Here is a 20,238-nt window from a genome sequence, read left to right on the forward strand (position 1 = left end):
AAAAATATCTAATATAAACTGAAGAACGTTGTAATAAATAATAGGCGAGTCACGTTTGTTTCGAACAGGCAGCTCGGGGGGCTTTTTCATGTTTCCGGATTGGAGGACCCCAGTGAAAGGCGGAAGTGCAGCGAATACAAGCCGTGGGTTAGTGTTTGTGCTGAATAAAATCTTACAGGTTAGGGAAAGTCCGATTTCCAGGGACAGGAGACTTTGGGAACGGGTATAAACACTGATTACATTAACAGTATGGTTACTACATTCGTGTTTAGTGCTTACTATCTGTAGACTTTATCTGATAGATGTGCTTTAGAAGTGTATCTAAAGCACAAGGAAGGGAATTTATCAAAACTGGAGCAGCTGTACATGGCAACCAATCCAATCAGCTTCTCTCTTTCATTTTCAAATCCTGACTGAACAAACGGAAGAGAGAAGCTGATTGGTTACTATGCACAGCTGCTCCAGATTTTGTCTGCTCCAGTTTTGATAAATTCCCCCCAAACTGTTTTCTTTTTACTGTTGGATGCAGTGGGAACCCTTGCCAGGTTTTTGAGTTTTAGTGTTGTGTTCCCCCGTTAGGTGGGTTCACCCTCTGTCTCTAATGGTGACCACTGTTGCTGGCACTGAATGTGATTAGAATTCCAACATTTTTAGTTGTCACCAGAATGAGAATAGAGAGAAAATTGTCCAGTGGGGGGGACACTTTCCAGTGACAATGCTTTAATAGAGGATTTTTCTCACTTTGAAGAAGTTTCACAGGGGCACAGGAAAAAAAACACAGAGGTTTGAAGCAGAACTCCAGGCAAATCTGTTCTTAACCCTTGCAGTGGGGCTACCCATGCACTGTAAGGGTTAAGTGCTCGTTGTTGTCTAGGTGCTAAAATAAAGTTAAACTCACCCGTCCGGCTGTCACAGCGCTCCCTCCAGCCTGTCTCCTCCTCCACTGCAGCGATATGGTATGACCCTCTGCGTCCTCACATCCTATACACAGTGTATAGAACGTGATGACTCAGGGACCTTAGACTACTGCAACGAAAGGGGAGAGAGGTTCCAGGGACCGATCTAAGAGCAAGCCATGTCAGAGGGTCGGGTAAGTATAACTTTTATTTTAGCATCTAGACAAAAATGAGCACTGCAAGGGTTAAGAACAAACTGCAGGGGGAAAAAGGATTTGATTTAATATAGAGAAATGTGGTTTGCGTTCTTGATTAGTAGATGTGACATGATAAGGTTTTATTGTTCAGAACCTAAAGATCTAGCTAAGCTAAATCTCCACAGCAGCAAGGTATGATCAGTATTGTTACTATTGTCTAAATGTGCTTCTAGACATTAGATGACAATCTCCAAATCTAATGTCTATGAGCGACCATCCACTGCAGGCCCTGGCTCATATGGAGATATACAAACTGGACAGGTTAGAAAACGTTTGTTTTCCCATGAACAGCCGGGTCCTAAAGCTGCCCATGCACATATACAGGGCTATTCACAAAGGGGTGAAGGGTTTGGAGAAGGCAGGAGAAGTGAACAATCTAGGACAACATGGCTGAACTGGAACATTCTCCAATTCGGCTCACTTTCCAGTTCAGCTATGGTGTCCTAGATTGTTCACTTCTCCTGCCTTCTCCAAACTCTTCACCCTTTTGTGATTAACCCTGATAGGTTTTTCTCATTTGTTGCCCGTGTCTTTCAGAATACCAGAACAGTGACTGATTTTCAAGTGAAGTTCATCAAGCTGGGTGGTGCCGGCAGGGTCACCTATGGGTAGAATTATTGGCCAAAATTCTAACAGGGTTATTCACAAAAGGGTGAAGAGTTTGGAGAAGTGAACAATCTAGGCCAAAATAGCTGTACTGGAAAGTGAACTGAATTGGAGAATTTTTCCAAATCAGCTGCTTTGGCCTAGATTGTTCACTTCTCCTGCCTTCTCCAAACTCTTCACCCTTTTGTGAATAACCCTGTTAGAATTTTGGCCTAGATTGTTCACTTCTCCAAACTCTTCACTCTTTTGTCAATAACCCTGTTAGTGTATGGCCAGCTAAAGGTGTCTTCAGAATGCCTCTTTTACCCTCTGAGGTGTCTACAACACGTCTTGTCCACCTTCTCTCTAAACATGAACAGTCACGCAATGAGAACGTTTGTGTTTCGGAGTGCACTGGCGGGCACAGATGGCTGACGGTGGTCTAGTGTGCAGCCAGCTTTTGGCTTTGCAACCGATCTGGAAAGAAAAGTGTGAGCATTCCTGGCACTTCAGATGCATTTGGTAGGACCGGAAATAACTGAACTGTTCTGTGCTCTATAACAATAAAGAAAAACAAATAAAGTGATAGACAAGGTGTAGTGTAGGCAGGGCCCGATTCCTCGGGGCCGCACTGAGCAGAGGGGCGGCACAGGTTTGAAGTCACCCAACGCTTGGAACATGGAGTGCCGGGCGGTAATTTATTTTCTACATTTAGCCCTGCTTTGCACAAGCCGGGCTAAATGTAGAATAGGAGAAATCACTTGTTTCTTTACAAGTGATCTCGTCGATGTCACCGTCACCACTTGTAATTAGACTGCTGGTCTGTCCTCCCCCTGCCGCCCCCCTCCCTCCCCTGCACCTACTTCTCTCCATGCTGCGTCCTCCCGGCTCTGTCCTCGCCGCCGCCGTCCTCTGGATGGAGAGCGGTGAACAGAGGGGCAGGGTTAAAACTAACCCTGACGCTCCGTGTATACAGTGAGAGGGGAGAGCTGTGCTCTTCCTCTCTATGGTGGGGGGGCATTGCCGAACCCAGCCTTGGGGCGTCAGGGAGGGTAAATCCGGTCCTGAGTGTAGGATCTGAGAAATGTGACAGATTTATAACGAATGATGATATTTGTTATCGTATTACTTGTTTACAGGTAAAACAGTCCAAGAAACTGAATATTTTTTTGTTGTGTTATAAAGATCGTCATGTCAAAACTGCAAATCGCTGTGGTGTCTGTATTACTGATTTCCATTCGTTCAGCAGCAAGTACAGGTAAGTTGCGCATATCTTCCACACACTCACTAGCTTCTGCCATAGATAATAATAACACAGGTCTACAAATGTTGTGAAATCATGGACCTCAGAAATAAAATGTGTTAAATCTTACATATTGTGATGAGATGGATTAGAAAACAGGTGAGAAAGGTGCTGGTTGGTTGGCTAAAGTTTTCAAGATATTTCACAATAAAGATTTATAGACAGGCGAGTATATTTGCCTACAATGGAGGGAAGTGTCTGATGATCATGATGCCTCGTAACTTCTCCACAAAGTACAATAGACCTATGAAAATGGTACCACATGGAGGTGTACAAATGTATCTGCACTTTGTGACTAAAGGTTATTACCTAGCTGTAATTTATTGTTCTTTTATTGCAAGGTACATTTGTCTTGGTCAGATCTACACATCATACAGTTACATCTGTTGGCTTGTGAAAGTGTAATTGTCAAAAATTTCCAAGGAATGGCTGCGTGATATTTTCCCTCAGAAGCCAAGATGCCTCGAAACTGTGTGTAAACAACGCAGATAACTTCCGCTACATTTGTGACGAGTTTACATTTGCATCTCAAAAGTGCAGTGTGTGACGGCAGTGGTAAAAAAGGCAAACCGCCTATATTATGGATGCAAAATAGGGGAACAGGACAAGAGTTGGGCCCCTCATTATTGTTGCATTACATGTGCAACTTATCTGCGTCATTGGCTAAACAAGAAGAAAAAGTCCATGCCTTTCACAGTCCCAATGGTGTGGAGGGAACCCACCAATCATAGTAGCGCATGCTCATATTTTTGCATGGTTCCCCCAATGGAATCTCTCCAGGGATGATCCTGCTGCAGTTCACAAGAGAAAAGCCAGAAAGCGCAGTTTAGATACCGAATAAAGATGGAACCTTGTTGTTTAATCTATTGTTAGAGCTTGTCAGTTTTTCATGCAAAAAGCATGAAAATGTTACATGAAAAGCCAATAAATGAATGGAAAGTTATGTTATTGGTGTGGCACCATTCTCATTGCTATATGACATTTTGCAGAAAAGTTAAGGAGCAGAATCGCACATCCCCCTCGTAATTGTGAATTATTTTGATGCAATTTTGACCTGAAGCTGTATCTTGGAAACTGGAGCCCATTTATACTCGGGACTTAATTTTCCTTTTATTAGTGACCCAATTCTGGTAAAATGTAGCTACTTTAATTTCCGAGGCTTTCTCCTTGTAGACCAGTGTAATGGGCCATCTCTAGACGAGCAGCGACAAAGCTTTGGGAAGCTCATATGGGCTTGCCCTAAGTCTGCAGCTCAGGCTTGTAGTATCATTTAGTTAGTGGCAAGCACAGTTGGCAACGGCAATTTTATTAAAACTATACCTACCATTTAAAACTGGAACTTACATAGTTACATAGTTAGTCCGGTTGAAAAAAGACACATGTGCATCAAGTTCAATTTATAGAGATATGAAAAAAAGAAGAAAAGCCTGAACAGAACACTATGCCCTCGGTTGTCCACTGTTGATCCAGAGGAAGGCAAAACAACCCCTATAAAGCATGGTTGAATTTGCTCCAACAGGGGAAAAGGATTCCTTCCTGATCCTATAACGCAATCAGATATTCCCTGGATCAACAATCTCCTGGTGCTTAATATACCTATAAGAACTCAATATCCGGTAATATTCTGTGCATTTAGGAATACATCCAGATGTTTTTTAAAGCTATTAACGGAGCTAGCTAGAACTAGCTCATGGGGGCTCTATTCCACATTTTCACAGCTCTAACTGTGAAGAATTCTTTCTGTATGCAAAGGTTAAACCTCTTTTCCTCCAGACACAAAGAGTGCCCCCTTGTCCTTTGCAGGGACCTTAAAGTGGATAATTTGGCACCAAGGTCACTATATGGACCGTTTATGTATGTTATACATGGTGATCATGTCCCCCTTAATCGCCTCTTCTCCAGAGAGAACAAATTCAATTGTTCCTCATAGCTGAGCTCCTTCATGCCTCTTATGAGTTTTCGTTTCAAAGTTTTTATTGAGTTGTGAGTCGGAGACTGGAAATTACTGGAGTATCTGGTGGAATCCCAGAGGGAGAATGTGTGGTTCAGCATGGGGCTCATGGAACGAGGACGCAGGTTGGTGGGTAACCAGGGTAGGGAGCACAATGAATAAGGGCTACACGCAAGTGCCTCTAGGTCAACCCAGAGTGGATTATTGGGGGATTGGAAAAAGCTGACTATAGAGACGATGTGTGCCGCCAGGTAATATTTGTGGAAGTGGGGAGGCCCAGGCCACCGTCTCGTTTATGTGTATGTAGAGTGAATATGGACACCCTGGGACGTCCTGTGCTCCAGACGAACGAGACTACCTGGGCCTGGAACCGCTCGAGGTCCTTTCGGGGGTATCGGTATTGGCAAAGTGCGAAAGAGGTATAGCAGTTTAGGGAGGATGGTCATTTTGACCGCGTTAATTTTACCCATCCAGGAGAGTCTGTGTCGCGTCCAGGAGGACAGGAGGTCGTGTAGGGTTTTAAAAAGTGGGGGGTAGTTAGTAGAGTATAAAGTGTCGTAAGTGCGGGAAATGTTAACTCCCAGGTATTTTATGTGGGAGGTGTGCCATTTGAAGTGGAAGTTGTGGCTTAGGGCAGTAACTTGTTGTGTTGGTAAGGAGATATTGAGTGCGCAGGATTTGTCAGCGTTGACCATTAAGTTTGAGACTTGGGCAAAGGAGTGTAGAAGCGATAGCAGGTTGGGAAGGGATACAATGGGCTGGGAGAGGGTGAGCAAGATATCGTCTGCGAACATATGAAGTTTGTAGTCAGTATTTCCCCGGACAATACCATGGATGTTGGGATTAGTGCGGATTAGCTAGGGGCTCGATGGCCAGGAGGAAAAGGAGGGGTGAGAGAGGGCATCCCTGACGAGTGCCACCCAGGATAGGGAATGCTGGTGACAGGTAGCTAAGGTATCGGACAGATGCTGTTGGGGTGCTGTATAGGGCTCGAATCCAGAGGAGGAAGTCGTTCGGGAAAACCCATTTTTGAGGGCGTAGAAGAGGTAGTCCCAGGAAATGGAATCGAACGCCTTCTGGAGGTCTAGGGAAAGGAGCATGCCAGGGGTATTAGTACTGTGCATGTGGTGAACGAGGTGAATGATCTTCCGCGTATTGTCTGACGCTTGTCGGTAAGGGACAAATCCCACTTGGTCTCGGTGTATTAGGTCAGGGAGGATCGTGTTCATGCGATTGGCCAATATCTTCGCTAGTAGTTTGACATCAACATTTAGTAGGGAGATGGGTCTGTAATTGTGGGGTTCAAGGGCGTCTTTGTCAGGCTTGGGGATCATTACATGTGGGCCAGTAGGGAGGACGGGTGGAGAGTATTGTGGGCTTTCAGAGAGTTGAACATGGCTGTCAGGTGGGGGGCTAGGATGTCTGAGTACTTTTTGTAGTATAAAGCCGAAAATTCGTCCGGACCAGGCGTTTTGGAGGTCTTGAGGGATTTGATGGCCAGAAGGACTTCCTCAAGGGTAATGCTCCGGGCCATAAGGGTGCTCATGTGCTCTGTGAGTGAAGGCAAAACTACCCCATTGAACAGTGCGTCGGCCTGGCGGGTTTGGAAGGTCGAGGGCTTGCCATATAATTTAGAAAGGATGGAGGAGAAGCGATGGAGGATGGTGGATGGGTTTGCCGTAGTGGCGCCATTGGGGAGTCAAAGTCTGACCGGGGGCCTGGCCTTCGGTTTAGAATTGAGCATGTTGGCCAATAGAGGGCCTGGTTTGTTAGCACACGCGTAAAATGTGCATTTGGCCCAGCGGAGCTGTTTTTCCGCCGAGTCGTTCAGTAGGAGGTTTAGTTCCAGCCGAACTGAATCAATCTTTTTCCGCAGGGGAATTGAGGGGGCCAGGTTCCAGTCAGACTCGAGCCCCTCCAGCGTTGATGAAAGGTCCGACACCCTTTTGGTGCGTTCTCTCTTTTGTCGGGAGGCCAGACTGATGAGCTCGCCACGCAGGGTCGCTTTGTGGGCTTCCCAGATAGTGATTCGTTTTCCGCGAAATAGCGGGAAAGGCACAGTTGTACATGCTGGGCGGAATCGACAAAAGAGAGAAGGGAGTCGTTCAGTCTCCAGCTAAATTGAGAGGAGGCGGGGAATAAGGATTTACAGGTGAGGGATACAGGGGAGTGGTCTGACCAGGAGGCAGAGAGGATGCGGTCATCCAGGACAGAGGGGAGAAAATTGGGCATTACAAAAATATGGTCTATGCGAGAGGAGCTGGCATGGGGGTGGGAGTAAAACGTATAGTCTCTGGTGGTTGGGTGGCGGTCCCTCCAGACGTCAATGAGGTTACGGTCCTGTAAGAGTGTGCGAAAGAGGGGGGAGAGGGTTGGAGTGGGCCGGGGGGGAAGAAGATGTGGTAGGTCCCGACTTGTCCAATTTAGGGTCAAGGACCTGGTTGGAGTCTCCGGCCACTATTAGGGTACCCTTGCTGTGTTTGTCAGCTACTGTCAGTATGTGAGAGAAGAAGCGAGTTTGGTGCGTGTTGGGAGCATAGTATGTGAGCAGGGTCACCTCCACATCAAATATTGTGCCAGTTAACAACAAGTATCTACCAGTGGGGTCCGCTATCTCATGGGAGCACACGAATGGGGTGTTTTTGTGGAAGGCGATGAGGACCCCTCTTTTTTTTTCGCTGAACATGGCCTGAAAGATCTGGGGATAATTTTTATGGAAGTAAGTCGGGTGTGATGATGTCGAGAATTTTGTTTCTTGTAGGCACAGTATGTTGGCCTGGTGGAATGAATAGTAGTTGAAAGCTAGCCTGCGTTTGCGGGAGGAGTTGAGCCCCTGCACATTGTGGGAAATGATTTTGAAGGGTCTGCTAGTCATTTATGCGATGGTGCGGTAAGAACGAGCATGGTGACAGCACCTGTAAAGCTAAGGGAGCTGCAAGGGATCTTCCAGACAGACCCCAGTGCCGGTGGGGGGGAGGGGAGAGGAAGGGAAGAGAGAGAGAGGTGGGAGAGAGAAAGAATGGGTATAAGAAACAGAAAGTGGTTGCGTTCCACATCAGCGTCAGAGCTGAACAATAGGGAGAAATGCGCAGAAGCATTTCAAAAGATATGGGGGTGCCCTGTCCACCCGGGCATGGAGGGCAGGACCTAACGTGTATAGTGCTTCATGGTTCATCTTCAGGGGGGGGATGGGTGTGACGGGGGGGGGGGGAGTATGGATAAGGCCTTTAGTTATATGGATCCGGGGAGGAAGGGAAGGGGGAGACTAGGGGGTTGTCACAGCGGGTCACAGGATAATAGCTAAGACACGCGTTCCTACCAAGGCATACAGTGTCACATAGTCAACCGGGTGGACTTGAGGCCGACTCCGATGCCCACTCCCAGGTTAATCACCGCTGTCGCACCTCCATGGGGTGGGCAGCTGCGGAATGGAAGCAAGGAGCAGAGTGTGGCTCAAAAGGTGGCACGGAGGCCCAGAAATAAACCAGTAACATCACATTGTAAAAATAAACTGTGAAACATTAACAGCGCCAACATTGGCGTAGGTAAATGAAGTCTGCAAAAGAGGCTAAAAAGAAGTGCCGTGTAACAGGTCGGCACCGAGCACCAGTTAACAAGCCCCTGAGCCGTCCGTGCCCTTCAACCGCAGGCATGGGGGTCGTGACGGATCGGGCATCTTAGGTGGCTCTATGAGGGGGGTAACCCCATAACCGTGGGTGAGGAACATCACAACTTACGGACCGCAGGTAACGAGATCCAGACGGGTGTAATCAAAGTCGTGGGTGGGAGAGTCTCGGAAACAGGAGAATAACAGCTCTCCAACCGGACTAATTGGCAAGGCATTACAGCTATAGATGACTCGTGCACGAGTTGTTGTACGGGGGAATCAGTCTCCAACATCTAGGCGAGGCCGTGGCTGGGGTCGCTGCTTCCCTTGAGCGTCTGCGTTCCCACAGAGGGGCTAGGCGTCTATCCTTCGAGGGGGATGAGGCCAGTGGGGGGGCCGCTTCAGAAACCGTTGGGGGCGACAAGTGCAGCTGTTCCAGGAGTGGCCCCGCTTCCTCGGGAGAAGAGAAGGAGTACGACTTACCCTCGAGGGTGAAAGTAGCCTTCAATGGGAACCCCCATTTATAATTGATGGCGTGACGCTGTAAGGTGATGAGGAACGGTCTCAAGGCCTTCCGTTTCAGGAGAGTCTGCGGCGCCAGGTCAGCGTATATCTGGTATTCAAAGTCCTGGAAGCGTAGGGTGCGTTGTTTCCACGCAGCCTGAGTGATCGCCTCCTTCGTTTTGTAGAATGTGGGTTTGAGTATAATGTCGCGGGGGGGTCCATTGACCCTCTTCGGGCCCAGGGCGCGATGCACTCGGTCTAGCTCAAGGCGTTCCAGTGGGAAGCCCGGGAGGAGTTCCTGGAACATGGCTGTGACGGTGGATGTTAGGTCGTCCACGTGTTCAGTCACCCCCCTGATGCGAAGGTTACCCCTGCGATTTCTGTTTTCCAGATCTTCAAGTTTCAGCAGGGCAGTGGAAAGGTCAGATTTCAGATTGTGTAGGTCTTCCTCATGTGAGTCTATCACAGTGACAATGTCATCTACCTTATACTCAATGTCGTGGATCCTGGTGCCCAGCTCCCTGATGTCTTTGGATAAGTGTGTTGCCAGTTTGTCTGTTGCAGCCTTCAGTTCTCTCTGCAGGAGGATCTTAAACTTGTCCAGGAGGGCTGCGTCCCTGACCTCGGTCCCCTGATGTGATTCTGGAGGCTTGGGGGAGAAGCCATCATTTGAGGAGTTGTTTGCTGACTCCAGCAGCTCGGGTGAGAGACCGGCCGGCGAGGGTGGAGCGGCCGCCATCTTGGAATCAGGACGCGATTTCGTGGACACCGTCATCTTGTGCTGCGAGCGGGTCGGCGGCAGATTCTTCCCCATGTTGGAGTCAGAAGGTCCAGGGAATCAGTCGGTAAGGTGGGGAGTGGATGGGAAGTGAGATGATCTGTGTTTTAACGATCACACGCCCGGGTGGTGCGGAGCCGATCTAGCAGGCGTCCATGCTCGTCGGCTGCTTTCTAGCGCCCCCCGCCTCTTATGAGTTTATTCGCCCTTCTCTGCACTCTCTCCAGTTCCACAACATCCTTTTTGTGAACTGGTGCCCAAAACTGAACTGCAAATTCCAGATGAGATCTTACTAATGCTTTGTACAGGGGCAGGCAGGATTATGTCTCTATCTCTGGAGTCCAGACCCCGTATTATACAAGAAAAACTTGTATTTTAGGACTAATTCATTCATTCATAGGTGCAGTTTCACCTGTAGCGTCCAGTGTTTGTAACACAGATAAACTACATGGTACTTTAAAGCAGAACTCCAGGCACATATTTTATTAACCCTTGCAGATGGACGGCCCCTGCACTCCAGGGGTTAACTGCTCATTTTTGTCTAGGTTAAAAAAAAAATTGTCACCTGATCTTTGGAGTCGGCTGGCGCTTAGGGCCTGCTCACACCATCTCCAGACCAAATGGTTTTTAACCTGCGCCAAAAACGTATACACAGTAATTCTAATGGTAAAAATGAGGCTAGTTCACACCATTGCATTCAGTTCCAGAGCTTTTTTTTTTTTTTTTTTTTTAAGTAGAGCATGCTGCATTTTTTTATGGTCTGTAAAAGCAGGCGAATGCACCTAAACCCCAAGCAAAACCAATTGAGAAATGATGTGCATTATTTAGTCCCGCACTGATTCAGTTTAGTGTCAGAAATATTCACTCTAGTTGCTGCCAAAGATTAAAGTGGGAAATACATTTCTTTTTAATTTGTTTGAATACATTGGGGAAGGGTCAGGACTTTTCAGGTTTTAATTTCTCTCTGCATTTCCCATCTGGGAAATAGTCACTTGCTTTGTTGGTGACTACTTGTCACCAGGAGAGGAAGTGAGGGGAAATCTCTTTAACGGGCACACACCTTAGTTAGAATTCTGTAAAAGTGTTTTTTTTGACTGTCTGCGTCCCACAGAAATGAGAGGAAGTCTCCCTAATCTTGCACAGCCCATCAAAAGCTGGCAGAAGTCCAAATCCTACTCTGTCTAAAACCAAAAATGTTTTTGCTGGAGTTCCACTTTAAGGAACAAGACAGCCAGCTATACATGATGAATGTCAGGATGATTACAGTTATTCAGCAGGCTGGCTGTGCTCCTCATGTGGTTTTTCTCGTGCTTGGTTAGCACATAGGTACCATGGACAGAGAAAATGCTGCTGTGTATTTACTATAACTCATGTGTTTTTGTATTTTATTTTAACTTTGTTTATTCTCAGGTGCTGAATATTCATGTCTTCAGCTGAAAGTTGAGAGAGAGATTTTGAAGAATGGATTTCACAGGTATTTTTCTTCTCACCTCGGGAAACGAATGTTCTTTTAAAGTTATTAGCTCTGTTTTATGTTGTTGATATGAAGCATTGAGTATAAAAAGGAATATGTCTATAGGCAGGGCTTGAAAAATTTGGCGGTGTCTCACCAGTCAGTCAAAAATTTCACCAGTCAGCATGACCTGACTATAGCCTTGCAATATATGTAAAAAAAATTTGGGGACAGATAGAGGTTTCTTTTGTGACCCCACGGGGGGTTATTTTTTTTTACTATATAATGAAGAAAGTACCATAAATATATTTAAAAAAAAGTTTCCCTATGTTATAAAACATTTATTCTTACCCATATTTTTGGTAAAACATAAAAGTCGGGGTCACGTCGGGTAAATAGACACCAAACATGTCAAGCCTTAAAACTGCGTTCGCAAAAAAAGCCCATACACGACGATTAAAATGCTTTTAAACGGCCGGCCGGGAAGCTGCTCATCGGCTCCACTGTCTGCTCGTCACAGACGAGTGGACGAGTGGATTTTTCGAGCCCTGTATATAGGTGTTTGTGTGGTGTAGACTAAATACATATTCATATTCATGACTCTGATGCTGTGTAAGGCCCTTTCTCAGAACTACAGAGAATAGTTCTCGGTAATGAGAAATACCTGCTTTGCTTTTTTTCCAGCTCAGGTTCAGAGTAGTGTCAGAAATAAACATTCTTGTTACTGCTGAAGGATAAAGTGGAAAAAATATTTTTTTCTTTCTTTTACCTGTCCACGCTTTAACCTGGCCATACACCTTACAACCATTGCAAGACTTTTGTCTTGCGATGGTTATAAGGTAATTAAAAAAACGTACGATCTGCCCATCTTGGACTGGCAGATCGTACTTGCGATCATCGCAAGCCCTCTCGCTGACTGCAATGCTGAACGGGCAGTGTGCACTTGCGCACACCGGCCCGTGCGGCATTTGTCTTACCAGCAGGCAACAAACCCGCCGAAAATCGTACGATTCTCAGCGGGTTTTCAAACATGCTCGTAAGACAAAAGACGTGCGACCGTACAGTAAAAACGGTTGCACGCCTTCCATACACCTGCCGATTATTGTACGATAATTGGCAGGTGTATGGGCACCTTTAGATTCTACCACCTCTGTACATAATATAAAGGTAGGCAGGTTTGTAATGCAAATTATTTTGCACTGTGCCATGCTGGGTGACATTAGACCCTAAAAATGACACTAAACTCAGAAGTGAAATCTTAAAAATGCATTCATGGACCTTAACTATTAACAAAAATGTATCTTATTTGTGTATCACTCGGCTGTAGATCCTCAAATCATCTCTGAATTGGTGCTGACACTGTCCTTCCTTCTGGAGGGGGCTACTCCCTATGGTTCCTGTGTGTGTGTTGTAAAGTAGTCACCGCTCCAAGCTCGCTCATCACTGCCTGTTTTTTTTGTTTTTTGACAATCCTACACAGATAGTACTGATCCATACTCACAAATACACACAATACTGACCCCAACATACAGACACAGTACTGACCCATATTGTTCTCTCGCAGTACTGACCCATATTGTTCTCTCGCAGTACTGACCCATATTGTTCTCTCGCAGTACTGACCCATATTGTTCTCTCACTCTCTCAGCACTGAACCATATGTTCCCTCACTATCACAGTACTGAACCAGAAGGCAGAATAGTGCAAAACCAAGCTTGATTTGTGCTATGCTCAGTCTATACCTCTTTTACTACAAGAAAGTGTGTTGCCTACACACTAGATTGAAGAAAATAGGTCACCAGCACTCCATAAGTTAAAATGAATGAGTCCTTTTAATGGACAATGATGTCACAGAAATCCAACATGAGCCGACGTTTCGGGGCCACACAGGGTCCCTTCTTCAAGGCAAGAGATGTGACAATGTAATAACATCCACAAGCTACATATATACCCCATGTAATCAAATCATTAGTGATGTACACGCCCCCAGTGATGTAAAAACGGCGGGAAAAAAGGCCATTTTGAAAAAAAGAACAGAAAAAACTCTATATGATATAATCTCATTTAACGTCATCATATATAAAACATCATATATACAACATCCAAACTACTTACTGGACGGTCCCCGCAATCTGATGCTCAAGATCAATGCCATGGCTGTGTGTCATCCGCCGTAACACACTACTTTTTTTCACTGCAACACACAGCGGCCAGGAGGTGCGTCGTGGTACCATTAGAACGAATCGCAACGCACCTAGCAAACGGTAACGCGCATTAGGTGAATTGTGCGATAGAGTGGGCTAAATGCACTGTATCATGCAATTCACATAATGCTATGGTTTTAACGGGTCCTTAAAGTGACACTAAACTCAGGAGTTAACGGGTTCACCGCATGGACTGCCCAGCACTTCTGGGTTCTGCCTGAAGCTGCTGACACTGCCTTCTGTACAGCAAATCTGATACTTTACTTTATATGGTACCCCGAACCTTTTAGTCTCTGGACTGATTTTGTTCATTTTTGTGTCGGAAATAATGTATGATGGTGGTGTAATACAGAAGTAGGTAAGAGAAGGCAGAGACTAGAGATGGAGACATTACAGGCTGTATAGAGAAATCACTGACGTGGAAGGAAGTGGTTAGTTGCTCAAAGGTTTGACAATATGCCGCCTGTTAATTTTAATTTTGTCTTTTCTCTATACTTAGGCACAAACCTAACAAACATATGCTGTGTATAAAATCCAGATACAAAAATCTGTTTCTGACAAAACATAATATCTTGGAGCTCTTTTCATTTTCATTGTAATTACATTTTAAAAAACTTTTCTGTTCATGTTATTAGGGATTTGGTAACCAGAGTGAGTGTTCAGGGCTACACTGAGCAGGTGGACAGCTGCAGGATTCTCCTCAATGAGACCATCCCATCTGGACTATTTATGGATCCATATCAGATCTCTTCTCAACAGCAGCACAATCTTGTAGAGGTATCCATACCGGTGATCTAATTACATTGTGTCCAATGAAACCTGCAGATAATTAAATCTGATTTGTAGCCACCCAAATAAAGTTAAATATTAACACTGCTTGTGTTGGGCGGCATTGCTTAACACATGACAATTCTGTTCTGAGTATTAGGGAAAGAAAACATATTTTGGTTTTGGCTTTTTGTGAACGCAAAAAAAAAAAAATGTACACATTGAGATGCAACCCGTTGAAAAAAATGCATATCAATGCGCTTCAACACACATGAGAGGAGGAAAATCAGACTGATGAGCTCATCTCTCTGTCACTCTGTTCTTTCCTCCTATCACCATGTTCCTTGTTAGCACATGAGAACTGCAGGACCATGTTCCTTGTCCTTGTTAGCACATGAGTACTGCTGCACCATGTTCCTTGTCCTAGTTAGCACATGAGTACTGCTGCACCATGTTCCTTGTCCTAGTTAGCACATGAGTACTGCTGCACCATGTTCCTTGTCCTAGTTAGCACATGAGTACTGCTGCACCATGTTCCTTGTCCTAGTTAGCACATGAGTACTGCTGCACCATGTTCCTTGTCCTAGTTAGCACATGAGTACTGCTGCACCATGTTCCTTGTCCTTGTTAGCACATGAGTACTGCAGGGCCATGTTCCTTGTCCTTGTTAGCACATGAGTACTGCTGCACCATGTTCCTTGTCCTAGTTAGCACATGAGTACTGCTGCACCATGTTCCTTGTCCTTGTTAGCACATGAGTACTGCAGCACCATGTTCCTTGTTAGCACATGAGTACTGCAGGACCATGTTCCTTGTTAGCACATGAGTACTGCAGGACCATGTTCCTGGTCCTTGTAAGCACATGAGTACTGCAGCACCAAGTTCCTTGTCCTTGTTAGCACATGAGTACTGCAGCACCAAGTTCCTTGTCCTTGTTAGCACATGACTACTGCAGGACCATGCTCCTTGTCCTTGTTAGCACATGGGTACTGTAAGACCATGTTCCTTGTCCTTGTTAACACATGAGTACTGCAGCACCATGTTCCTTGTCCTTGTTAGCACATGAGTACTGCAGCACCATGTTCCTTGTCCTAGTTAGCACATGAGTACTGCAGCACCATGTTCCTTGTCCTTGTTAGCACATGAGTACTGCAACACCAAGTTCCTTGTCCTTGTTAGCACATGAGTACTGCAGCACCATGTTCCTTGTCCTTGTTAGCACACGAGTACTGCAAGACCATGTTCCTTGTCCTTGTTAGCACACGAGTACTGCAGGACCATGTTCCTTGTCCTAGTTAGCACATGAGTACTGCAGGACCATGTTCCTTGTCCTTGTTAGCACATGAGTACTGCAAGACCATGTTCCTTGTCCTTGTTAGCACATGTGTACTGCAGCACAACTGACTGGTTCTTGGAACTGTAAGAGGCTGATACCATGTCACTTTTAGGTACTTACACTGCTTGCATTTAAAGAAACACATTTAATAATCTATTGGTGAATACAGATCTGCATTCATTTGTGTCTTTTTATATCTACCTGGAGGTGACCTGTTTTTACACACGTGATGAGGAAACAGACCGTGATCTTTACAGTGTTACTCCAGTTTTGCTGGGTTCTTTAGCATACAATTGTTTTTTTGCATGATGGAGTCAAAACAGAGTAATATATTCTGTATTCATATGTCTCTTTAATCAGGTAATAGTGCCAAAATCCATTGATATAGAAGCTCCTGAGTACCTCTCCAAAGGACACACTGCTCTGGTGTATATGAAACCAGATGAATCCTGCAATGATTGCTATATTTCCACGGTACCAGTTCATGCACGATACCATCGCTCATCTGCCGACGTCTATGAAGTGTCTATACGTATCCACAGTCCTCAGTTACTTATTCGCTGCAGCAAAGGTAACTCAATAATGGTATTCTTCTGAGTTCAGTCAGTAAAGCATTGCAAATTAGGCTCTTATTAGATACTGCAGTATGCATGTTGTTATTGATTTATGCACTGCGCATGTCAGGAGAGAATTATACAGGCCATTACCGACCTCCTGAAAATGCTTATTGCCTTGCTGAAATGTTTGAATCACTCAGAATGAGTTTGCATATAAGCAGAGTTGGAGAAAAATAATGCTTGGTCTGGGTCAGAGACTCAATGTATTGAAGCAAGATGGTCCACAGGAAAGCCAGACAAGTAGTATTTTCAGAAAAAGATCTGAGCAGTTTTGCTTCATGTTTTTCTCGTGGCAGGTTTCTTAAGTGCCAGTATACAAAAGTATTGTAAAGTTGAAGTAAACTGCTGATTAGAAAAAACTGGGCCTCAGAAACTGTTTGCCATAATGTGCTAGTATGCACAGCATATTAGCAAATGATGGCAGACTTGCCTACAGAAGTGATCCCCCTCCAGCGCTACTGCCTTCGGTCACCAGCACCATCTTCTCCTGGTCCTCTTCTGGGTTCCGAGTTTTCAGCCCCTTGATTGGCTAGGGGCTGATGATATAACTACCATGCATGTGCACTGGAGTTACTTCACCCTTGGCAAGAGTCCTGCCAAGACTGTACACTAAGCTGTGCAATAGCGGCCATAAAAATGTCTGCTGTCTGCACTTTTGACAATTTGACTTCTGCTTTAAGGGCCTGTTTACACCAAAATCGGAAGGTAATCGTGAGACAACAGAGGGTCCATTGACTTGTGATTGTACCTTCCAAATTCCTTCCAATCTGTTGAGTTGCGATACGTTTTTCAAAGGATACTAAAGCAAGGGCACCGAAAAATGATTGGCTGTGAATAGGGCTACTTTTTTTCAGTGCAATGCAATGGAACAGAGTGGTGTGAACTGGTCCTTTTCACACCTATTCATTCATTGGGTTACCTTCCGTTGGCATCCATTGACATTGGTTAAAAAACTTATTGCAATGGATCTAGTGTGAATAGGGCCTAAACCACTTTAGGTCAGTTTGAGATCAGATTGTGCTTTCATTTTATTCCTCCATATGTGACACATGTATTGTGTGATAAATACATGATAAATGCTTCTCACTGCCCATGTACAATAACTAGGCCTCTTTCTTCCACTCAGTCAAGACTGTGACTGGATAGTGAAGGAGCAGCATCTTACTGATGAGGTTATCTCTGTGCTCTCTCTTTCATTCAGCAAGCTCCATTTGTTGAATTAACTGCACTGTACGGGGCGGTAAATCCTGATTGGTTTACAGTGCTGCCCCGTCCTCTCCCACTCTGAATATTGGTGTACAGGGGATTACATGAGGCTTTTTTAAAAACAGATTGAGGTACTATTAAACAATGGGGTTAGGGCTTTTCCCCATAGTTCTCCTAAGGGTAACGGGAGGACACAAACTAGCGTCCTCCTGTTACCCTAAGCTCAGTATACCGCGAGCTGCAGCTGGATCTGCCCAGCTGCGTGAGTGACAGCTGGCTCTGCCTATCTAGAGACAGAGCCAGCTGTACCCGCCCCCTCCCTCATCCATTCCGCCAGTCAGCACTGGAGGATCGGACAGGGGATGGCTCTCTGCAGTGACAGGATCGAGAAGTGAGCGAGCGCCGGTATGTGTTTGCTCACTTCCCGATCTACTGAGCCGACCTGTGACAGTTTCATTGTCATACGTCGGCTAGAACTATGAGGATGAGTGAAAATCACTCACCTCATAGATCTCCTTTAAGGTGTATCTAAAGTCAAAGTTTTAGTTTTTAAAAAGATGGAGGATTAGAATTTCTGTCAGATTTGAATTGCTGTCTGTGTCCATGCTGGGAACATTCAGCCGACAGGGCCACCCACAGCTTGAATTTCAGCCAATTCAACTGGAATCAGCTGTAATTCTATTTATATATTTATTAGAAAATGATGAAATGTACAGTATGTTACACAGAACTAGCATAAGTACCCGCATATGTTTTGGTATCGGCATCCTGTGCCGTAGGACTGGGAAAAGGAAGGGCAGAACTCTGAACAAGTGAGGCCTTTATTGCTTTTTATGCTTTTTATAGTGCTGTCACTCTAACATTGTGTATGTGCTTACAGGAGGGGTTTACAGGGGGATGTCCTTATAAGTTTGATACTGCTCCGTATAGTCAAATGGCAAGCTGTCTGGGAGGGATGCTTGGATCACAAGGCTGGCTAATTAACATTACCAAATTTTTGCCATGTAAATCAGCTGTGTGTTAATATATTTGCTTAGAGTGTGGATTTAATTTAACATGTATTATTGCTGCATTGACATGTTCTTTTTGTTATTGCTTTATTTATAGACTTTCCTCCAAGAGGTTGCTCAAGTCACCCTTTAGTAATAGCTCCTTGTGGATCTTCAACTGGAGAAGAATGTCAGTGGATGGATGTGCCATACACACTGGTGTGTTTTTTATTAGTGGGTGTATAGTTCCTTCTGTTGTCATTGTTACACACGTCTGCATGCTTTGCTTTCTTTTAGGCACATACATATTCATGAGTAGTAATGTAAGTCATTCACGGTGACAGATCATTATTGATGTGCTTTTAAGAGCTTTGCTTGTTAGTACAGCAAACAATATCCATAATGTCCTAGAGACTCATAGCTGGCTGCCAGCTGTCTGATCTTTATTCTTTTCAGTATAATAGCGCCTACAATGAGGTTTTAAACAGGAAAAAAAAGAATTTTTTAGATATTATATTTGTAAATTGCATTCAATCTTTTATTTAGGATATATTAGTGATAGTAGAGGTTGTAATGTTGTGTGGGAGATCCACTATCAATGCACATCAGCATATCATAAATGGAAATTAGAAGTCTGCATTGTAGCAGCATGGACTGAATTTACTAATCAACTTTGCTTTCAGTTGTGTGTGAAGTATTTGTAAATGATGTCCTAACTCAGATAAAAGGTAACAGCTCCGGGCTTCTCAACCGTGGTTCCACCTCAGGCTACTTAGGTTGCATATTATATTGGGGCCATCACTAGGCACTTTATTGTTTATGTATAATTATGTATAAGTTGTAAGTTTTTTAGCGCAGTGACTTTGCCTTGAGATTGTAGAGAGTGACTAGATTCAATTGTTTTCACTGCTGCTGACACATTGCATTGAAAGAAAACACCAAAAGCGCGGATTTTACACACAATTGCACCTCTGGCTACTGTTCATAACTGCTTGATGGTGCCTTTTGGGGCACTAACATTTGTCAGTGCCTTTGGTGCTTCGCCACTCACCACCATTTCTTTGAAGAGATATCTGCAGCACTGGCCAGAGAAAACAGCTTTCTTAGATAATAGGCATTCCATATAAATACCAATGCAAATATGATGTTGATTATTACTTACCACTGAACATCAATCCAAATATGTTATTGAATCACATATTTCCCACTAAACACGATTGCAAATATATTGTTCCCACCAAACTCTAGAAAAACAATGTTTTGTAGTATACATTGTACTTTACTGATGAGAAGCATGGTGCCCATGACTAATGACAATATCTCCTTTACTTTCCTACCAGGTTAACGACAACACAATAGTGAAGGTGCCGGTGGGGATTGTACAGCATGGACCAGTTGTGTGTATTGTGACTATTGCAGTCACCCTGATTTGCACTGGAATGCTAATAAGAACAATTTACAAGCACAAGCAGAAGTCCACGTAGCATGTAAAAGAAGGAACTTCTGTGCGGATTGAGAAAGTTCATTTACATCAGAGATAAAACAAGGAAGTGAAATTCCGCCGCAATGGGCCCATGCAGTAAAGCAGTGGGCAGCACAATGGCAGTTTGAAAAGTGCAGTAACTCATAACAGCAAATCAGGTTTTAGTTTATTGAAAGTTTCTGATTGGTGGGGGGTTCTTAAATGTGTATTTTGTACATCTGTCATTTGTTAATGATCATTGCACTTTACACTCCTTTGCTGAATTCCACTTATAGTGGTTTATATTTACCTTTCTATTCCA

The 20,238-nt window shown here is 44.6% G+C and overlaps 1 protein-coding gene across 1 annotated transcript; it reads left to right on the plus strand.

Moving 5' to 3' along the window:
• The first annotated feature begins 132 nt into the window (after positions 1-132).
• PIGX (phosphatidylinositol glycan anchor biosynthesis class X) lies at positions 133-20,021 on the plus strand. Its single transcript, XM_018560370.1, has 7 exons — positions 133-147; positions 2,878-2,996; positions 11,292-11,355; positions 14,174-14,315; positions 16,003-16,213; positions 18,573-18,673; positions 19,795-20,021. The coding sequence occupies exons 2-7, from the start codon at positions 2,930-2,932 to the stop codon at positions 19,936-19,938; spliced, it is 729 nt and encodes a 242-aa protein (XP_018415872.1). The 5' UTR covers positions 133-147; positions 2,878-2,929; the 3' UTR covers positions 19,939-20,021.
• Positions 20,022-20,238: the final 217 nt, after the last annotated feature.

The sequence above is a fragment of the Nanorana parkeri genome, unplaced genomic scaffold (assembly GCF_000935625.1).
Source record: "Nanorana parkeri isolate BGI_ZX_2015 unplaced genomic scaffold, ASM93562v1 scaffold452, whole genome shotgun sequence".
NCBI lineage: Eukaryota > Metazoa > Chordata > Amphibia > Anura > Dicroglossidae > Nanorana > Nanorana parkeri.